Source organism: Eucyclogobius newberryi, unplaced genomic scaffold (assembly GCF_026437365.1).
Source record: "Eucyclogobius newberryi isolate DKJ021-1_F unplaced genomic scaffold, fEucNew1.0.hap1 SCAF_14, whole genome shotgun sequence".
Taxonomy (NCBI): Eukaryota; Metazoa; Chordata; class Actinopteri; order Gobiiformes; family Gobiidae; genus Eucyclogobius; species Eucyclogobius newberryi.
In genome coordinates, this window is record NW_027315768.1 from 17,370,096 (window position 1) to 17,391,729 (window position 21,634).

The 21,634-nt window shown below is 41.1% G+C and overlaps 1 protein-coding gene across 2 annotated transcripts in view; it reads left to right on the top strand.

Annotated features, from left to right (window-relative positions):
* Positions 1-21,634, top strand: part of LOC140359594 (glypican-6-like) — a 109,156-nt gene that overhangs the window by 58,967 nt on the left and 28,555 nt on the right. The window contains exons 5-7 of one of the 2 annotated variants that reach the window (XM_072444594.1): positions 15,285-15,415; positions 16,036-16,179; positions 17,559-17,588. In XM_072444594.1, coding sequence (XP_072300695.1) covers positions 15,285-15,415; positions 16,036-16,179; positions 17,559-17,588 — 305 coding nt within the window. The remainder of the gene's footprint in view (positions 1-15,284; positions 15,416-16,035; positions 16,180-17,558; positions 17,589-21,634) is intronic. The other variant, XM_072444595.1, reaches the window with a different exon arrangement.

Consider the following 21,634-nt stretch of genomic DNA (forward strand, 5'->3'; position numbering starts at 1 on the left):
GACTCTAAAACACCTTAAGACCTTTAATAACAAACAAAGTGTGTCATTGATGAATTTTATTGTAAATATTCACTATCTTGAAGCCTTCAGTCACCATATTTCAACCTTTATTTGGTTAATAATGTATTTAAAAAGTCTCAATGTGCAATTGTAGTAATAATTGTCTGACTAGTCGACAGACATAATCCCCATCTAGTCGATTACTAAATTCATTGTTAATGACAGCCCTACTTACGATCATTTTGAGAAACAACACAATTTTAAAATTATTCACGATTACTGAAAACATGACAAAACAACAGGCAAATCTTTCAATTTTCTATCAATTCTATAAAAGTCGAATACGCTACTATTCCTTGAGTTTGTGACCCAAAATAAAATTATTCTGACAAAAACAGACGGATACAATTTCCATGTAGGAGTATTGTGGTAATTTAAACTATAGATTCTAATTTTGCTTCTAACATGGTCACTATGTTTTTAAACATTTCTAATTGTAGTATATTTTCAAGTCTAAACTCTTTGTTCATAGTTCTCATAGTTTATACTTATTTTTTTGCACAAATATAACTTTATTTATTCCACTCTATGGCAATGCTGTATGTGAACTATTAACCCTATTACTTCCAGAAACATCAAACGTCACAACTCCATCTTGCTGAACATTATATAAACTAATTCCAGTGAATAAATCATACAGTTGATTAAATGGCCTGTGCTAAGTAGCTGCTCTGTAATCCGTGCGTTCCCATTGGACGCCGCTATCTTCACTGACCTCGGCCTGTTTGTGCACACACCCATCACTTTATGTTTTATTTAAGCGCTAACAAATTACACTCCAGAATTTCAATCATTCGGATGCTACTTAGACTGTGAGTAAATGGAATTAAAAACAAACGGTACACGGCAATATTAAGCTCGAGATTAAGTTTTAATTAGCCAAAGATTTCATTCCTTATGAGTATCAGCAGTACGTCTGGTCTTTAGGGATACGCTGTGTTTTTGTTGGTTTTTCCTTCATAAATATCTTCTTTGAAAGATTTGGCACGATGTTTACTTCATCTGAGGTGCTCCTGCAGAAGAATTTTTTTGATGCTGCGTGTTTTTTTTAACCAGGTTTGATGTGATATATTGCGCTGTCAATTTTTCCGCTCATGTAGCTTGAATGACAGTCATGCTGCGAAGATGAATATTATCCATCGCAATTTTACACCTAACGTATTGTTATCATTTCTTTTCGGCTGACAGGAAGTTGACACCTGAGATGGAACTTTTCCTTTGGCATTGAGTCTCACAGTTGAATATTAACCACACGTTACGTGTAGAAAATAAAACAGATTGAAGATCTCATAAACATGTTTTATTGATGATATAAAAAGTTACAGTTGTAAAGAGATAGTATATGCCAAGATATAGTATATACCATATATATATATATAAGTATAGTGTGTCAATAGGGGATACATCATAGTTTAGTGGCTAAACGTGTGTACTGCAGCTTTTTACGCCTCATCATGTACGTCTAAATGCAGATTAAATTAGCCGTGTTTTGTGTGCTTTCCCAACAACCACAGTTGTTGTGTAATCATGGTCTGATATAAAGTAATGTGTGCTTTCAGTAGATACATTTAACATGTGAGATACCAAAGCAGAAGTACTCTGGGCCTGTTTAAAGGACAATAACACATTCTGCAGAATATTTTACATTATGCATCTTGTGTCACCATTTACACAGAGATATAGCACATTACTGGTTTCCTTCCTTTTTCATGTGTTGTTTTTTACACACACACACACGCACGCACGCACACACACACACACACACACACACACACATAATGAGTTATATGTGTCCATGTTATAACATGTACATACTGTGTACTGTACTGCATTACTGCTAACGATATATGTTTCTCTTGGTAATTGGCACCTCCTTGTTTAATCAACCTGTGTTTTGTCATTCAGCCGATCCACAGACCCTCCAGCTATAGTTCATTTTTGATAGAAGCTAAATTGTATAAATCCAATTTTACCTGTCAATCAATCTGTTTTGTGTACATTATGCGTTTTAAATGTCAATGTGGTGACCTTGGTGGACCGAATACGCAATATCCATTTTAATAGGTGTGTGTTTGCTCACTTAATGTGATGCCTCTTGAGGTCCCATCTCGAATTTGAAAATATAATTTGAGTTGGAATGTGTTGTTATTAGTGAGTGCATAATATCTGAAAATGTATAAAATAATTATCCACACTGTATTTTTTGATTGACAGATAACAGTTATTTGCCACCAAGAAAAATGAACTGAAGCAAAACCCATAATTTTTAAAATGCTGGGAAGACTTGATGTTTCATACTTTATTATTATATTATTCATTATTATTGAGTCATCATGACTAGACACCAGTGTTACCCAGAACAAATTAGAATAATTCTTACAGCAATATCATAATGTGTTTCCCCATGTGTGGACAATAAAGGAATGTCTTATCTTACTCCAAGTCCAACTGCAGGGTAATGGTGGGTTTCTCCTATCAAACTGACCCGTGATCAAATGTGGTCGTATACTTTGTACACCAAAAAACATGCATGTTTTGACATTTATCAATTGGAACTTGGATTTACCACATTTACCAACTCAAAGACGTCCAGATACACCATTTCGACTGCACCGTTTAGTGCCATGCAGAAAAAAATGAACGTAGAATGGCATTGCCCCTTTTTATACATCAGCTATAACATTAATGAATGAATGAATTAACTAAATAAGTCCTCCTCAGATGTACACACACATTTCCCTGAGGTGAAATAAACGGGAAAACCCAACGTTGTCACTGGACAGACAGAGCCATTGTCATAAAGATACTGCACAGAAACAGCTGCTCCAGTGACCACATTTCTCTATGAAGCGTCCCAATAAATATAAATGTTGGGAAGGTTTAAAATAGCCCTTTCCAGCAGTTTGACAAAGACTAACCCGGACACAGAGCTCTTGAGTGGACAAGCGCTCGGGGAGTTCAAATGCAAACTAACACGCTTACATCTCTCTGTGATACTAATGTAACGCAATAGTGTCTGAGACCACCAGCCATCGCTCTTAGAATAATGACAAGCATCGATTTAGCCACGAGCAGCCACAAGAATACATTATGCTCCAAATGACTATTGCTATTTTAAGAAATAAAAGATTGTATTTGAAGTTTTTAATGGCACCCACCAGACACTGAAGATTTCAATCAAACTATGCAGATGTCTTGAAAGTTATGACCATTTATTTATGATTTCTGACACTCGATATAGAACAATAAATGAAGATACGTTTGGTTATCTTAGGTGCAGGAGCGGGGCCGCACCTCACACACTCTTCTTCCTGTCTGAGTCCTATTTAAACCAGCCACTCACTTCCACTTTGTCTTCAAATTAAACTGTTTTCTTTTGTTTTTGGATTATAGGAGTGTTTTTGCCTTTACCAGAGACTTCATGCTTTTTATTTCATTCCTTTCTTTGTTGTCAAATGTTACCATAACATATTTTACATTTATGTATTTAAATGTACTAGTTGAGGTTTAATTGTCAGTGTCAGTTGTCACAAAAGACATTTCATCTTTTTTTTTACAGTTTAACATAATTTAATCAGCTCTTTTTATAGTAGTTTTTTATTATATAATGCGACGTAAAACAATAAACTCGATATTCCAGGTTTGCTTATCTTCAAAACTGTCAAAAATGTAATCTAATTTCAAGATGCCCATCTTTGTTTGTGAGTGAGATATCGTCAGTGTGACTTACGTTTTCCACAGTATGTTTTGATCATAGAATACCAGGCTTTAATTTAATGCCTCTGTGGTAAATGAATCACCAAGCAGCGCACTGTCACAGACTTCGATTAAATGGTAAAGACTTTCTTAATGAGCCGTACTTTTGCCACCCTGCTTTTCCTGTAGAATTCCACAGCATATTTTTGTCTTGGTTTATTTGAAATACTGCACCTGACCATCCATTTTCTTTTTCCTTACCATACTGTAAGACGTTTATGAAGGAGGATATGTTTGAAGAGAAGTGATTTAGTCCAGCGTCTAAAAGCCATTCCATGACACACTTAGATGGCTTTATAATGGTTGCTTGTAGTGTCTAATCTGTGCTGCTTGTTTCACCACCTGCGGCTCGAAGGTTAAGGAACTGCAGCGCTTAAGTGCAGAAGCAGGTTATAGGAGCTTTTCAGAGGCTTTGCTTGAAGTGCTGTATATGAAAAATGCACCTCTCACTCTTCGCGGGTGGTCTCGTCACTTAAAAAAAAAAATATATATATATATACATATATATATATATATATATATATATATATATATATATATAAAATGCTATATAATGCTTTTTGATGTCAGTGTAATCCCTCATTGGTGCAGAAGTGTTAGAATGCTTTTTGATATACATTTATACAGAACAAGAACATGATTTTAGAACACAGATTTGTACAGATATGTTGACATTATCTCCTAATGTAGAATGTCCAAGTTTTTTAGGAAATGCCTCGATCAGTCTGATGCTATTAGTAATTTAATTAAGATAAACAAACTTGTGTTTTACCTACTGTGATGCCAAAATCCTATCTATCTTTGTATATATTTTCATGTCATTAAATGTATTCTTTATTCTGTTCCTCTGTGCATTTGTGGTGATGTGCTCTTTGAATTCTGCAACACTGTGGATATTTCCAGCTCCAGTTAGTGACCTATTATTTGACAGCTTTCAACAAGGCGCTGGAGGCTCCAAAAAAAGACACTTTGTATTTTCGTAACATTGACCACCAGAAAGGACATTGCAATATCTTCCCAGTGCAGATAATGAGATAATTGACACGGAATAAGTGAAACATTCCAAACTTAATGTTAATGCAATTTAAATAAATCATACAATAGTCTGGTGTGTTTATCTTCATACAATGTATATCACATAGAGGTGTGTATCTGTTTGTAAGTGTATTTACAGTATGTTTACATCCGGACAAAGTGAAACCTGGGGATGCCTCTTTTCGGTCTGTTTCGCCGTTCCATTTCTGCACTGTTTGGTGTGGTGCCATTAGCTGCTTGACTGAACCACAGATGAGCTATGCTTTACAGAATCCAAATTACACTGGAGCCATTTTTCATCCCGTGAAGCTCTTCACAGGCAAACAGCCATAGAGGGGCCGTTCACGTTCCTTATTTGTCCTTGTCTGCTCGAGGTTGCCGCTGGCTGACATAGCCTGAATTTAAGTGGACATCAATCTCGATACAGACGCACTGCCCAGCGTAATATTCCCACCTTGGATTTTTTTGGTTTCATGTGACTTCGGAAAGGGGAAATAAGAATGTTTCGTGCAACAACCAGGAATATTAGACTCAGCACGTTCTTGCCTTCATATTTCATTGTGTTCGTTTTGTTCAGGTGTTTCTGGTGATTGTGTCCAGTTATTGCATTAGCTCTTGATAGGAACAGCCACTGCAGCTTCAGTGAAAGGACTTTCCTGCTGTAAAAGTGCTTTAAAAACGCAAACAGGAAATGTCGTGGTGAGTTCTGTCTGGACAAACGGATATTTGTAAAGCACTCAGTCATTTAGTAACAGTGGTTCAAGACTGTAAACACATTAAAGACCAAATATGAAATAGCAAAGAATCTTGGATTATTGCCATCATTACAAACAGAGAGTCCTTTTCTCAGTCTAGCATCAGCAAACACAAGCCATATAACCCTCTATTTCAAACAACCCCTTCCCCATTCCTCTTCCACGACCTCACTAAACACTTGATTCCGTCTGCATGGCTATGTGCTGATAATACCAAGACTTCCCTCCACCGGCTGGACACTGGCCTATCTGTGCTCTCCAAAAGTGATGCTGGGGGAACATTTGGCTGGGAGCAGCAGCAGTCGCACCACAGCGGACCGGACTCTCTGCCCCCTTCATAAATGAGACTCATTAATTCTCCACGTAGGTAGGTAGTTTTCTACATGCAGCGCAGCACCCCGCCTTCCCTTTGGGGACTCAAGCGCACATGGGCTCCTCACCCCATTCTCATTCCTCCTACATCGTCATTCTGGCATCTTCTGCTTTCAAATTTATATGAAGTTGCCAGTTTTGCATCTGATAAGCCGCGGAGAAAGATTGCCATCATTACAAACGCTCGCAGCATTTTCTTTCTGTTATTATGGAACACGAAGCAATCCCTGGTGGCTCCCATGACCTAAATTTGTAGTTTGGTCCTCTTGACAGTTAAATTTCAAGCATGTGTGGTATGTTTTTTTTGTTCTTTTCATATTGGGAAGGTAAGCAGGCAGCAAACCTGAGGCGCCGCGTATTTACATCATAATAGCTTTGAGTGACACTTCGGAATTCTAAACAACTTCCTTTGACAAAGAAACTCACGGTGACTGGAGATCACTAATAGGCAAGTGACGGCGAAATCTCAATTTACGGTTTGATATTGTGCGGCGGTTCAGGTGCTGTGTACATTGGATATTGTTTGTTGTTGAGATTGAAGTGCAAAAGTAAAAAAAAAACGACAAAAAAAGAAAAACACATTTGGCGGAGGGCTTTGTGTATTGAAATCGCAGCGAGCATCACATGCAGCTCACTATCTGCAGTGCAAACAAACAGAGGGGCTCTTCAAAGGGCCCGGCTTTGACATAATTGGAAAGGAAATGGAGCTGGAGCGAGCTGTAATGCTTTTTGCCATTAGTGATCGCTCGGTCCCAGAAGAATGAGGAGTGGACTGGTCTGCGATCACACCACCACTGCCTAATTTGGAGGTTTTGGTGTGTGTTCTATAAAGTATTGTAGATGTGCTTTTGATTCATAGATTGCTCTTTTTTATAGCTATTTTGTAAAGTGAGCCAGTAATGGAAGCATCAAGTTTTGAAAAAAAAAAGAGAAGATAAACAAAACTGTGCTCAAAGGAGTAAAAAGAAAAAGTCCAAATGTTATTCCTTATTCTTGGCTGTTCCTTTCAGGGGTCACAACAGCAAATCATCTTCGTCCATTTAGCACTGTCCACTGCCACTGCATGCTTTTAAATCAGCACACTTTCTTGCCTCTCTCTCTCTCAACATTGAATATTTCTATTTTTATGTAGCGTTTCTATAGGCAAGGCAAGTTTATTTGTAGAGCACATTTCATACACAAAGCAATTCAAAGTGCTTCACAGCAGGAAAAATGCATTCACATCACAAAGAAATTACAGAAACAGAAAATACTATAAAATTAACTAATTAAAAACAATTTAAGTCATAAAAGAGAAGAGTGCAAAGAAAAATCCTTTCAGTCACATGCACAGCTAAACGAAACTGTTTTTAGCTAGATTTGAACATTGTCAGAGTAGAAGCATGTCTCACATCTTCAGGAAGAATGTTCCAGATTTTAGCTGCATAAAACTGAAACACAGATTCCCCATGTTTAGTCCTGACTCTGGGCACCAGCAGGAGGCCGGTCCATGTTTATTCCTGACTCTGGCACCAGCAGGAGGCCGGTCCATGTTTAGTCCTGACTCTGGCACCAGCAGGAGGCCAGTCCATGTTTAGACCTGACTCTGGCACCAGCAGGAGGTCGGTCCATGTTTAGTCCTGACTCTGGCACCAGCAGGAGGCCGGTCCATGTTTAGTCCTGACTCTGGGCACCAGCAGGAGGCCGGTCCATGTTTAGTCCTGACTCTGGCACCAGCAGGAGGTCGCTCCATGTTTAGTCCTGACTCTGGCACCAGCAGGAGGCCGGTCCATGTTTATCCCTGACTCTGGCACCAGCATGAGGCCGGTGCATGTTTAGTCCTGACTCTGGCACCAGCATGAGGCCGGTGCATTTTTAGTCCTGACTCTTGCACCAGCAGGAGGTCGGTCCATGTTTAGTCCTGACTCTGGCACCAGCAGGAGGCCGGTCCATGTTTAGTCCTGACTCTGGCACCAGCAGGAGGCCGGTCCATGTTTAGTCCTGACTCTGCCACCAACAGGAGGCCAGTCCATGTTTATTCCTGACTCTGGCACCAGCAGGAGGCCGGTCCATGTTTAGTCCTGACTCTGGCACCAGCAGGAGGCCGGTCCATGTTTAGTCCTGACTCTGGCACCAGCAGGAGGCCGGTCCATGTTTAGTCCTGACTGTGGCACCAGCAGGAGGCCGGTCCATGTTTAGTCCTGACTCTGGCACCAGCAGGAGGCCGGTCCATGTTTAATCCTGACTCTGGCACCAGCAGGAGGCCAGTCCATGTGTAGTCCTGACTCTGGCACCAGCAGGAGGCCGGTCCATGTTTAGTCCTGACTCTGGCACCTGCAGGAGGCCGGTCCATGTGTAGTCCTGACTCTGGCACCAGCAGGAGGCCGGTCCATGTTTAGTCCTGACTCTGGCACCAGCAGGAGGCCGGTCCATGTGTAGTCCTGACTCTGGCACCAGCAGGAGGCCGGTCCATGTTTAGTCCTGACTCTGGCACCAGCAGGAGGCCGGTCCATGTTTAGTCCTGACTCTGGCACCAGCAGGAGGCCGGTCCATGTTTATCCCTGACTCTGGCACCAGCATGAGGCCGGTGCATGTTTAGTCCTGACTCTGGCACCAGCATGAGGCCGGTGCATTTTTAGTCCTGACTCTTGCACCAGCAGGAGGTCGGTCCATGTTTAGTCCTGACTCTGGCACCAGCAGGAGGCCGGTCCATGTTTAGTCCTGACTCTGGCACCAGCAGGAGGCCGGTCCATGTTTAGTCCTGACTCTGCCACCAACAGGAGGCCGGTCCATGTTTATTCCTGACTCTGGCACCAGCAGGAGGCCGGTCCATGTTTAGTCCTGACTCTGGCACCAGCAGGAGGCCGGTCCATGTTTAGTCCTGACTCTGGCACCAGCAGGAGGCCGGTCCATGTTTAGTCCTGACTGTGGCACCAGCAGGAGGCCGGTCCATGTTTAGTCCTGACTCTGGCACCAGCAAGAGGCCGGTCCATGTTTAATCCTGACTCTGGCACCAGCAGGAGGCCAGTCCATGTGTAGTCCTGACTCTGGCACCAGCAGGAGGCCGGTCCATGTTTAGTCCTGACTCTGGCACCTGCAGGAGGCCGGTCCATGTGTAGTCCTGACTCTGGCACCAGCAGGAGGCCGGTCCATGTTTAGTCCTGACTCTGGCACCAGCAGGAGGCCGGTCCATGTGTAGTCCTGACTCTGGCACCAGCAGGAGGCCGGTCCATGTTTAGTCCTGACTCTGGCACCAGCAGGAGGCCGGTCCATGTTTAGTCCTGACTCTGGCACCAGCAGGAGGCCGGTCCATGTTTAGTCCTGACTCTGGCACCAGCAGGAGGCCGGTCCATGTTTAGTCCTGACTCTGGCACCAGCAGGAGGCCGGTCCATGTTTAGTCCTGACTCTGGCACCAGCAGGAGGCCGGTCCATGTTTAGTCCTGACTCTGGCACCAGCAGGAGGCCGGTCCATGTTTAGTCCTGACTCTGGCACCAGCAGGAGTGCCAGAGTGGACTGGAGACAAACGCATGGACAAGTCTCTCCAAATCTGGTTTAGAATCTATATTTTTAATTTTGGCAATGTTTTTTACATGGTAAAAAGCTGCTGATGTTATTGATTTGATGTGGCTGTTAAAATTCAAATGTAGCTTTCAATATAGCAATACGTTTATAAACCTATAACCACGAACGTGAAGTGAGGTGCACAGATTCTTGTGTCGGGGTGTAAGGCGAGATGTGTTTGCACAACCTTCTCTTTGATAGACAAGTCCACTATAGAAGTGAATGACCCAATGGTGCAGTTTCTAATGACAGGGCTTTTCACTAAAGTGGAGCCCAAGCCCAGTAGCTCTATATGTTTAAGTCAGCGGATGTGTACACCATTTTCACTATAGGGGGTCAGAGCATGTGACATGACTAACATAAGGACTGAGTTGATAGAGATGTACGTTTGTATTTTTAATTAAATGAAATATTTCCTCAATGTTTGTGCTTTTCAACAAGTTGTCACATTGACTGAACAGTGAATGTAATATATTATTAGCCTAATAATGTGGTTAGGAAAAAAGAAACAGTCATAACAACTTTACAGTAGTGAATGAGAAAAAAACAGCTAACTGAAGTGAAAGAGAAAAGTAGTGTCAAAACATCCCAAATCTTCACAAATAAGGATTTTTTGTCCGTAGTGAATATAATCCAGCACGTTGTGTGGATGTGCTCCGTCTATGGCGACAGTCCTCTCTCTTCTCTGAACTGACTGAAGTCCTGTCCATTTATTTGTATTTGTCTGAATCATAACTATTGTACAATTAATGCCACGTCCCAGTCGTCCTTGGAGGTCAGAACTCAGACGTCAGAGAAACGTTTTCTATGAGTTTCTGTGTTCCTGTTGTAAAGTCTGAAAACCTATGAGTAATTCACCCTGGAGAGACAAAGAGACCACGAGAATGGACTGTTGAGCAAGCTTTATTCGAGAGTTATTTGGCGCTCAGACCCCGGCGGAAGACGTTGCAATCATGGGCACTCCATGATCTATTTGTATTAGATGTCTCCCCCAGAGCCTGGAGACTGGTGGTGGTAGATGTGGAGAGAAGGTAGAGGATGAGGGGAATGTAGAGGAGGAGCAGGGGAGGTGGTGGGTCGCAGTACGGTTTGAGCGGCCGAGCCATCAGCCTGAGGGCTTAAATGCGACCGCCTGGTGCTGATTGGAGCGGGGAGGAGTCACTTGAGAGCGTTGATTGGGGATGAGGAGCAGGTGCGAGGGCCATGGTACAGACGCCCCCTGACCTTTCACCCTACTTCTTTGGCCAGGAAAAACTGCATAACCTCTTTGGGATAAGCGCAGAAACCTGGGAGAGTCCATGGTGAAGGAGGGATCTGACTCTCACAGATGGACAGGCGGGCGCCCGCTTGAGTGCGATGATGGCGCTGGGGAGAGGGGTCCTTCCATGGTGGCCTTGATGTAGGATGGAGTTAGGTCTTCCAGGCTGAATTTACGCAGGCTTCATTACATAACAGCTTATGGACTGTAACGACTAAAACCAAGCAAAATATGAATCATATATATCCAGTTAAGTTAATTTACCAACCCGGACAGTGTTATTACTTCTGTAAGTCACTGTAATAATCAAGATTGGAACGTGAATTTCTGCTTTTGTTGTCATTAGCTCCGTGTAGACGATATTAGCTCAACAATGCATTTATAAGCAATATCAGGTCCACAAAATAAAACCAGCCCATTATGCTTTCAAAAACCGCCCAAAAATATGAAAACCAGCCACATTTTTTAACAAATGTATTATTTTAAGTTAATTATATAGCTTATTGTTACAGCTTGTAATAAAGACATGCAGTATGTCTTTATGTTATATATTCTCTAACTATCTTCTCCTCTTGTTACAAACAATATATTACATTTGAAATCAACCTCTGGTGGGGAACTCTGGGGTGGGCCACATTGGGATATCTGCTTGTTGTGGAGGGCCTTCTCCCTTTATGGCTACAGTTGTTTAGCTGTGTTTCTCTGAGCCACTGAAACGGATTCAAGGTCATGCTTCTATCCAGGCCTGAACAGACGAGAGCAATGTGAGGTGAGAGGAGAAAGAAAAGAGATGCAGCGACAGCGGTGTCGTATTACACGTGTGCGCCAACGAGAGCAGAGTTTGTTTGATGATGATGTGCTGTCGGTGTCCTCCTTCTACTACGAGGAAAGGCTGCAGTGGACAGCATGTGGCATGTTATTGTCTGGAGAATTTTGCAAATTAGTGGTGCATTTCTAAATAGCCCAATTGTGTGGGAATACCTGGCAATTATGGGATCAACGGGAGCAAAGGAGCCGGTTCACAGACAACAGGGGCCAATAGAGAGCAATTAAAGAAAAAATAAGAGTGCTTTCAATATTTTAACTGATTTTTCCAAGTAGGAATTCCGAGATGTGAGAGTGTTGTAGTGTAAATTTACACGTTGGAACTCGGAAAATCTGACCTCCGAGGACGACTGAGTGCAGCATTAGGTTGTTGTTTACAGTATTGTTGCTTCTCTGCCATTTGTATCAGGAAGTACAATTTTAAACTTCACCTAAAAAAAAAAAAACTGCTCCTGACAGTGACAGGTAGCATTAAAGAATGAGTCAAAACAAAGATTGAAATTCTCTAGGGGGGCAACAGAGTAAATCTTACCTTATTGATAAAACATCATGTTCTATATCTCTTTTATCTTCCATTTTAAACCCTCCAAGTCTTGCATCTGTGACTATATTTGGAAAGTGTTTGTTTCTCCACCCTCAGGTCATCCCACTCAAATGTGCCATATCCAAAACACTAATGCTTTCTATGAACGAGAAAAATAGCAGGGCTTGAAAGTGTTGCTCGTTATACAAGTGTCTCATGTAATTAGGGATGTCACAATATCCAATTTTAGTGTTACGATTAATATTATTCAACAATTATTCTCCTTTATTGAGACTGTGACGGGGAAAAAACAACACATTATTATACCTTAATTTTGTGATTAGATTTACAAATTCAAACTTTCTGAATGACAAAATAAAGTTAATGGATTGCTTCTAGAATTGTCACGGTTATTATTATTTGGTTCTTACGATCTGTTAATCCTTTAATATAATCTATTCATCTAGAGTCTAGATGAATGGGGGTGTCCAAACTTTTTTCACCGAGGGCCACATTTAAAAACGTATATGGAGCAGAGGGCCACAAACAACCCGACAATGGTGAATTTGAAAGTGAATAAGATAAGATAAGATGAGCATCCACACCTTTAATAATACTTGGAACATTAATAATAGGTTGTTATCACATAAAAATGCTTGAATTCTTCCAATTTTACAGTAAAAAGTACTACATTTTATTGTTTGGACCAACTTAGCAGGAAGCCGGAGGGCCAACAAAACTTGGTCTGCGGGCCGCATTTGGCCCCCGGGCCGTAGTTTGGACATGCCTGATCTAGACCTATTAATCTTGACATCCATGTTCAATATATTCTGCATTATTGGAAGCTATAGTTCTAACACTTTCCCGTTTCGGCCAAGATGTAATAAGTGTTGAGCTTGTCCGTCTAATTGTATCTGTGGTGGTGGATGACCATGGTGTGGCCTTATTTAGTGATGAAGGGTAAGTGAAGAGTGGTTATTACAGGCCACTGATGAGGTCTTGTCCTGGGAGGTCTGGCCTCGTCACACCGCCTTAAGAGCCCCGTCTAGAGCTAATCATTTATAATATAAGTGAGTGGGTTGGCTCAGGCTAGTGTAGCATATTATACAGAGACGTATTAATGAGTTAATGTGATTTTAATGTGAAGAGCCCTCGTTGTGTGTTATTTTCTAAGGGTCATGGAAAAAGATGCTTGTTAAATCCGAACGTTTCATTTTCAGTATTTATTTTCAAAGGCGAGAGGCACTCACGTCAAGTGTCTTCTGTTGCAGCCGAGCCTTGGAGTTTGTGTCCGTGCGGCGATCTTAATGAGCCGGTGACCTTACAGCATTGATAGCCTGCAGCGAATGTACATAAGTGCTTGGCTTTCAAAAGTTCTATTAAATCAATGACTCATCAGCACTATTTGTTGCACACGGCATAACTTAATTTGCTTGACTTGATTGAGCTGATCTACATAAAAATGTAATTTGCCCCGAGATGGATTCATGCTTCATAAGGAGAGTGGCGGAGGCTACACAGACCATGACAGAACAGGATATCACAAACTGGTACATATGCACGACATGACCTTTTGGGGAATGGATGGATTTTTCTTGTTATGTATTTTTTTAATTAGTTTGTTAGTTGTTAGAGACATTTCTTGGTGACAGGGGGAACTCAAAACATCACCCACAAACAAGACTGTGACAATATCAAAACAGCAGGCGACACCGCGGTCACAGTGGAATGTACAAAAAGACCCTAAATACATGAATCATTTTCTCTTTCGTTTGTTCACCAGTTCGTCATTTATACGTCGCTCTGATACAAGTAAAAACACATTCCTGTATCGATTAAAATAAATGAAAAGTTCATTTTCATCAGGTTACTACCGGTACTTCACAAATGTATTAAAGGTGGTATGGACGATTTTTTTCAGCAAATTTGTTATCATATTTCCTCGTGGCGTGGATAAATCATTTGTCCTGCCACGTATCAATCATAAAACGCACCTATCGCTCACCTGCAGCCGCGTCAGGCTCGTCCCCACGTTTCCGCGTGCCTAAGCGCATGGATCTATCATAATATAGTTCCCTCAGTGTACGGGGCAAAATGAAGACGGAGAAAGACAGTTTGAGCTGACGCAGAAGTGGACAGAAATCTGCGGGAGACGAGCGATGCGATGCGCTCCGTTGCGCTAATAAACAAACGCACGTGTGTGTTGTATCAGTCCGCACGGGGGAGTGCGCATGCGCACTTCCACCTGCGTTCTCAAATCGCGAAAAACCGTCCATACTGCCTTTAAGGAAATATGAAAACCGCCTCTCCGTATTACTAATTACATTTTTTTTTATTTTGCCAAGATGGGGTTACAGAATTTCACACACTCTTTTTTTAGGTAAATTCTTACTTTAAAGACAGTTCCGTGTTCGACATAATCTTTGATCTGGGTGGCCATAATAAAACATAATTTAATATTGCAATGCAGTGTTGTCTCGTTCAGATAGTTTAATTGTTTAGTTTCTTAATTTGAACTCATAACTCAAATACAATCCTATACACAGCATTTTGCAACAACATATAATGGACCTATGTCCTGTCTCACTACATGTTGGCATGGAGACATGTTTCAAAGGGAAAGAAAGCCTCAGTAAATCAACTGTATAGCACAGGCTCCTAGAGATGATTTAAGAGGAAGACCACGAGACTGGTCTGTTGGGGGATTTTCTGAGAGCTGTGGTGTCTATGTTTGATGTGTATTTACCAAATGGATGTTACGGCTTTCTGTGCTGTAGTTTGAAAGCAGTGTAATACGTACTGTATACTTTAAAACTGTCAGACTGTAAAAACAAACAAAAAATGTCTTAGTCTTTCCCCACATTGCAATATAAGTCTGATTATACTAATTCAGGAACATTACAATTAATAATAAGTACAATAATAAAGCCATGTTTGTGTTCTCAGGTTTCATACTCTTGACAGCAAGGTTTTGAATTGGAACGATCTGAATTATGGTTATGATTCCGCAGCAACATTTGTCAGTGTCTGGTTAACAATCAGACAAAATTTATTCTGTGTAATCTGTGTTTGCCACATCTTAAGTTATGTTGATGTCAATTCTATTTAATTTGTGATGCCCTGCTTCTCCTCACTAACCTTTACTACTGTTCTGACAGATGCTATGCTGCTGGTCGCGCAGAGGCTTGAGGGACCTTTCAACATTGAATCCGTCATGGAGCCTATTGATGTGAAGATTTCAGAGGCCATCATGAATATGCAGGATAACAGCGCCCAGGTCTCCTACAGGGTAAGTCAATTAGCTTTATTCCACATTGCATTAACTCCACATCACAGCTAAAGTTGGCCAAAGTGGAACTTCTAAGTCACACTGTGCACGTAAGGTGTGCAGCCGACAACACATGCTAATTATGTCTAAGTTTAGGTTCTGCATTTGAATTATACGTTAGGCTTTGGTCAGATAATCTTAGTTCAACTAACAGTAGTTAATGTGTTTCCTGCACTTTACTGCATTCTCCTCTGCCCACAAAATTGTAGTCAGGACATCAAAAAAATGTAGGTGGTTGTGAAGATATCCGACTGCCTACACACATTTAGATGCCAGCTCCTGTTCGGTAAAATGCCCTGTTGGTTTTCCCGGGCAACAGATGCAGATTTGTTTATGACTTAAGTGTATGTGGTGTTTTCCCCCAAATCCCATATAAAATGTACCCTGTCATTATAAATAGCCAAAGTTGAATCATCCATCAGAACAGTTAGCCTCAGATGGATGTAGCGCGCTGTCATGTACGGTAGCGTGGGGGTGAATGTCTCTTGGCCTTAAGCAAACATGTTCGCCCTATTTTCTCCTGCCTCCAGGGGTAATTTCAGACGTTGACTATGGGTTCACCCGTGTCCATGTAATTGTAGGTTTTCCAAGGTTGCGGCCAGCCCAAACCCGCAGGAATGAGCCGATCCGCACGTGGTGTTTCCGACGTGTTCACCGCCCGATTCAAGCCCTACAGCCCAGAAGAGCGGCCGACCACAGCAGCTGGCACTAGCCTCGACCGACTGGTGAGGAATCCACTGTTTCCAAGCACGCCGAGACACCGCTTTTTTTTGGCGTAAACATCATTTGTCTTTCTTGACTTGACACCGTTGATTAAAACTGGTGATTTGCCAACGTAAGCCCCCCAGAGCCGGAAATTAATTCTTTGTGCCTCGCGAACCGTGCAGGTGGCCCATCTCTATCGATTTGTGTTTGTGTTAACGAATCAACAGCTCTATGGCGGGAGGGCAGCGGAAGGTGTGGCATGCCCTTCTCGTCCCTGTTTGTACTGAGCAAACAGCAGAGAATAGAAAGCCTGGAGGAGGAGATGGATGGGTTTTCGAAGACTGGCCGTATCAATTGTTTTCTGTAGCTTGGGCTTCTATTTTTCATCAGATTAAGCACATGTTAGTGGGATTGGATCTCGATATATGGATTTCCTTTTCCAACAACCTTGAGAGCTAAAATTCCGCCCGCGGGCTAAAGGTTAACACAAAGCTGGCACTTCTATTGAGCCGAGAGACGGTGCTCATGGATTAGCTGTCCAGACTCTGCCCCTTTGTTCAACCCCAAAATTCTGTCAAAATGAACCCTTTTGAATTATTGCTGAAGGTATTTTTGTGAATATAAGTTTTGGCAGGTTTTTAAATTGCTTTATAACAGAAATATTGGAAATTAACCAAGGATAATTCTTAAAATGTATGTACTAATGTGACATACCAAAGATACATTATCAACTGATTAAAAATGATATTGTTTTGTTGATAGAAAGTAGACTAACACTTTTACACAAAGTCAATTGCAAAAAATGTTTACAATTGGAAATGTTGTCTTTTATAGGCTCTAACCAAAGAGGGAGGACAAGTTTAGCCAATATAGAGTTTGTCTATTTAGTTTTAAGAATATGTTTACCATAGATAGGACTATAGTATGAAGATATAACATATAAACATATATACATTTTTGTTATGAAGCAATAACTCGTTCAGGTTTAATGAGTAATTCCATTTGGGGTCACTATATCTTTCCTTTTCTCCTTTTTACTTATTGCACAATGATGCACATTTTATTTTTCACAACTTTTATAGAAAACTGTCCATAAGTGTTGCCGAACAAGCTCAATTCATTCTCTAAATGATTTTTGTCATATGTTATTTAGCCAATGCTGAAACTCAATTTGAAAAGCAGCCTTTTTAAACCATTTGGCTCATAGAATCCACAAATAAAAGGAGCAATTTGTTTTATTCAATACTAATTGCATTTCCGCTCTTCCCCATTCATATTGCACTTGTTATTGATGTCCTGTATACAACAGTGTGTTGTAGTCATGCATGTCCATCCACTTCTGCTTCCACCTGCAGTCAGCTAATTGAGTCTGTTTCTTTGCCTTTCTGCTGCAAACCAGAGGAATGTTTGGAATGAGATGCAACACAGTGTAAGGTTCAACATTTTCTTCCTTATCACTTTTTATGCTTTGTTGTGTATGTATTGTATGTTACTTGAATGTGTTTGTGTCAGTATACACACCGGGAGGAGACTGTTGGGTAAGCCAAGAATAACTGCAGTTTGCAATGTTTAATATAGATTCTGCCTCACATTGATCAGAATCAGAATCAGTAAAAGGTTTATTGCCATTGTCAGTGAACAAAATTCATAAACTAGGAACTGGCTTTGGCATCAAGGTGCAACATAGAACAATTCACAAACATAATCATAATAATAGCTGAATATATCAACTGGGGCATGCATAATATAAATACCAATGAACTACAAATAAACTTGATCTGAGTATTTACAAATGGTCAGAAATAGTGCCATGGAACCTTGTGTTGATGTTTTATGAATATAATATTATTTCCTATTCTGAGATAAAGTTGCAAAGCTTCTAAAAAAATTTATGAATATTTGTTTGTGTCATTGCAAGTTTACTTTTGTCTAATAAATTGCAAGACGAGTTTAATGACTTTGCTGACAGTAGCATTTAGAGCTTGAGCTTGACTACAAAATGTGGCTTCTTCAGTAATATTAGTGACCGTCTTGATGAAATCTGATAAAAAATACTAGAGCAATGTGAATTGAGTAATATTTATTGCCTGCATGGGTATAATTAACACAACTAGCCCCTTTGGACCTCTGTAATCTTTACCCAAGTGTAAAATAACAATGATTTAACACTAGAATGAAGCTGCTAACGCCACGGGGACTGTTCAGCACATGCCACGACGTTCTCGTTCTTGGTCCTCAGAGGGCCAACACAAGCCGTCTTTCACACATCTATTCTTGACACATCCCATTATAGAGCCTCACTGCCGTTGCTAATAGAGTCAGGTTGTGCAGAAAAGCGTTCAATCAGATGTGGCGTCGGGGCCGGTTTGTGATGCAGAGTGATGCAGCTGGTGTTGCTGTTCGGGCTCCAGACGGCCCATGAATAACAGGCTAATTACTCTGCACGTACACTCAACACAGAACCTATATTATGGACATAGTATGGACATACTACCTGTGAACAAAAAGAAAGTCCTTTGTGAGATTTCAGGACTGTTCAGTGCCCGCAGAAAGCGCACATGGTGACATTTCAGTAATGTGCTGCTTTGGCGAGCTCCTGACGAGAGGAATTTAACACTTGTTTTATCTTTAGGCTCAGTCTGACTCACAATTATAGAATCCAGCTGGACGTGACAAACGACCCAATTCAACAGGACAAATGACTTTAGTCCAGGTACAAATGCTTTTAGGGAACATCTATTCAAATAGGCATTGTTGGGAGAATCTGGTTTGACCGTGTGCTTAGAAGCTGATTCTTATTCATAAGATGTTTACTGTAGTGTGTTTGAGTGTATGTTCCTGTCTATTGAGGTGATTTTAAAAAACCTTTGTTGAACTACATGATGGCGAAACGGCTCTTTGAAAGCTTTATCCTTTCTTTAAAGTACTGAGGGAAACATCTTCTTCCTTAATAACTTGTTTGGCTTGAAGGCTTTGTCCTGGTTCACCTTCCTCCTGCAGAGATCTGTCTGCTGCTGTTGTAAAGACTTGTATCATGGTGCTTAATGGATCATAAGAATGAGGCAGGTTTATGCTGCAGCCTTCCCTTTGACACCACGTCTTTGTTGTGGTGTTAACTGCGTTCACTCACAAAGATAATTGTCCATGACAGTGACATTGCTCCAGGGGAAAGTTGACAATAACTGTAAGTGTCTTTTGATACAAACTTCTGGTCTGAATTTACCGGCTACGTTTGTGCAGCAGCAGAACTGTGGCTGTGGGATTCCTTGTGTTTTGAATGAGGAGTTTGGAGGGGGGTGGGGGGCTCACCTCCAGCTCAATGAGCCATGTCTGTTTAATTGCCTGACATTCTGTCAGTGCTCACACTCTCCGAGCGGGCGAGAAATTGAGATTTGAAAGTCCAAAGAAGGGATAAAGGCGCATAGACTGACAAGCTCATAAGCACATTATAGATAAGAGGTGCTGCTTTTAATTTGACATTTGTAACAAGTTTGCTGTTGGATTGAATGTTTTATTGGGCTTCTTCAGTCCTGTGTCTCAGTGTTTTTTGTCTTGTGTACCCTCTGAGCCTTTCTGTCATACCATGAGTACCTCACTCATTAGGCTGAGCAAAATAATATGTCTGTTTGCCGTAACCCGACCGACCCGGTCAGCATTTTGTCGAAATTATGTCAAATTCTTTTATTTTTCTAATATTTCGCCGACTCACCGACCGTTCTTTCCTAAAGCACTGTGTAGAATAATTTTATAGCGCTGGTCAACTTATCTTTCATCCAAAAGGACAATGCGTTATATTATAAAGCATTGTCGCATATGCGTCTACATTTTCAGTACTCCATATACTGCTGTATTAAGCAGACAATGCAGGAGGGAACTTATATTGCCTCTTATTTGTTGGTTTGCCTCTGTCAAAAAGCAGGAGCAGAGCAGAACTAAAGCAGACACATTTTCATGGAGAATTGAGCTTATTAATTTAGACGCGCCTAAAACAGAAGTGCACATGTCCCGGGACGAGATCACGTTCCATCTTTAATAACCAGACACGTGGGACGTGTCGCACCACGCACGTACTGTGGACTCGCGCAGATCTTTCAACGACGAGCTCGGAAACACGCTGTCCCCCAGTGCCTCATTGTCGAGCGAACTTCCAAGCACGCGGTCCTTACGCATGTTACATTTACACCAAATCATCAACGAAGCTGTTATTTCCAGCATCACACGGTCCTGCTTTGACAGAGCAGCTTTTCAGATGAACCAGGGCTCTCAGGTCAAGGCGGAGCTGTCACAAAGTAGCGTAGAGCGCCGTGGTAGTGACGCAGACGCACCGCAGAAGCGCCACATTCTGTTTTAAATAGTATATTTTTAATCATGGCGGACCCTCTCGGCTTTTCCGCCTATGAATGTGTTTATTGTACATGTAAATGTATAAAATACAATACAAACTAGCATCCCAGAATGCTTTGCTTCATGGTCTTTGTTTTCGTGTATGGCAACGGGCACCCTGACTGAGAACTCTATGAGAGGGGTTTAAGTCTCACGTTGAACGAGCTAGTCATGACCTTAAAGCCATGTAACTGAAGACTTATCAGGAACCTTCCTTTAGTTGTGGTGGACTTTGAGAGATGAACGTGTTGGTCCGTCCTAATTGTCTTGCGGTCCAGATGTGGCCTGTGGTCTGCCTTTGGGAGACCAGTGTACTATTGTCTCTGTGGGGAAACATCATTTTTGAGGGGATTATTATATTAATTATTTGGATTTTTTTTATTATTATTATTAACCTGGATTTTTCACGTACCCCCTGCAGTACCCTCAGGTACCACTAGGGGTACCTGAGGGTACTGCCCCCGGTTGGGAAACACTGCTGTGTCTGATAACTTAATAAGATAAAACATCAGAGCTAGAAAAAGACAGTGTGAGAACTTCCAGTTGAAAGCTTTGTTTGAAACTAGATAATTTTAGTTTATCTTAAAAGAGTCAGGATAAAAAGAAAGCATATTATGTCATTCTCTGATTTTACAGATGACCAAATGCTTTAAATATATATATATATATATATATATATATATATATATATATATATATATATATATATATATATATATATATGTGTGTTCAAGTTCCCGGTCACACGCCATCTAGTGGTCACTAAGGAAATAGCCTGGGTTGTAAATCCCAAGAAGGAGATAATTGGTCTAATTTACATAGTCCGAGTCCTTTTATGCTTTAAAATCATGAAATAGCTTAACTGTTACAGCGACAGTCCCAGTCTCTTTTCTTCCAGTGATTCCTCTGACAAAATCTTCTGGAGAGAGCGTTTTGGTTCTACTTTCTGATACCTAAGCCCCTCAAGACAAAACCAATGCTTGAATAATAGTGTGAAATGTTACACAGAATTTCTTGAAAAAAACAAGGGATATCGAGGAAATTATTTAACCCAATATTAAATTATTTTGTATAATTTTCACTGAGACCAAT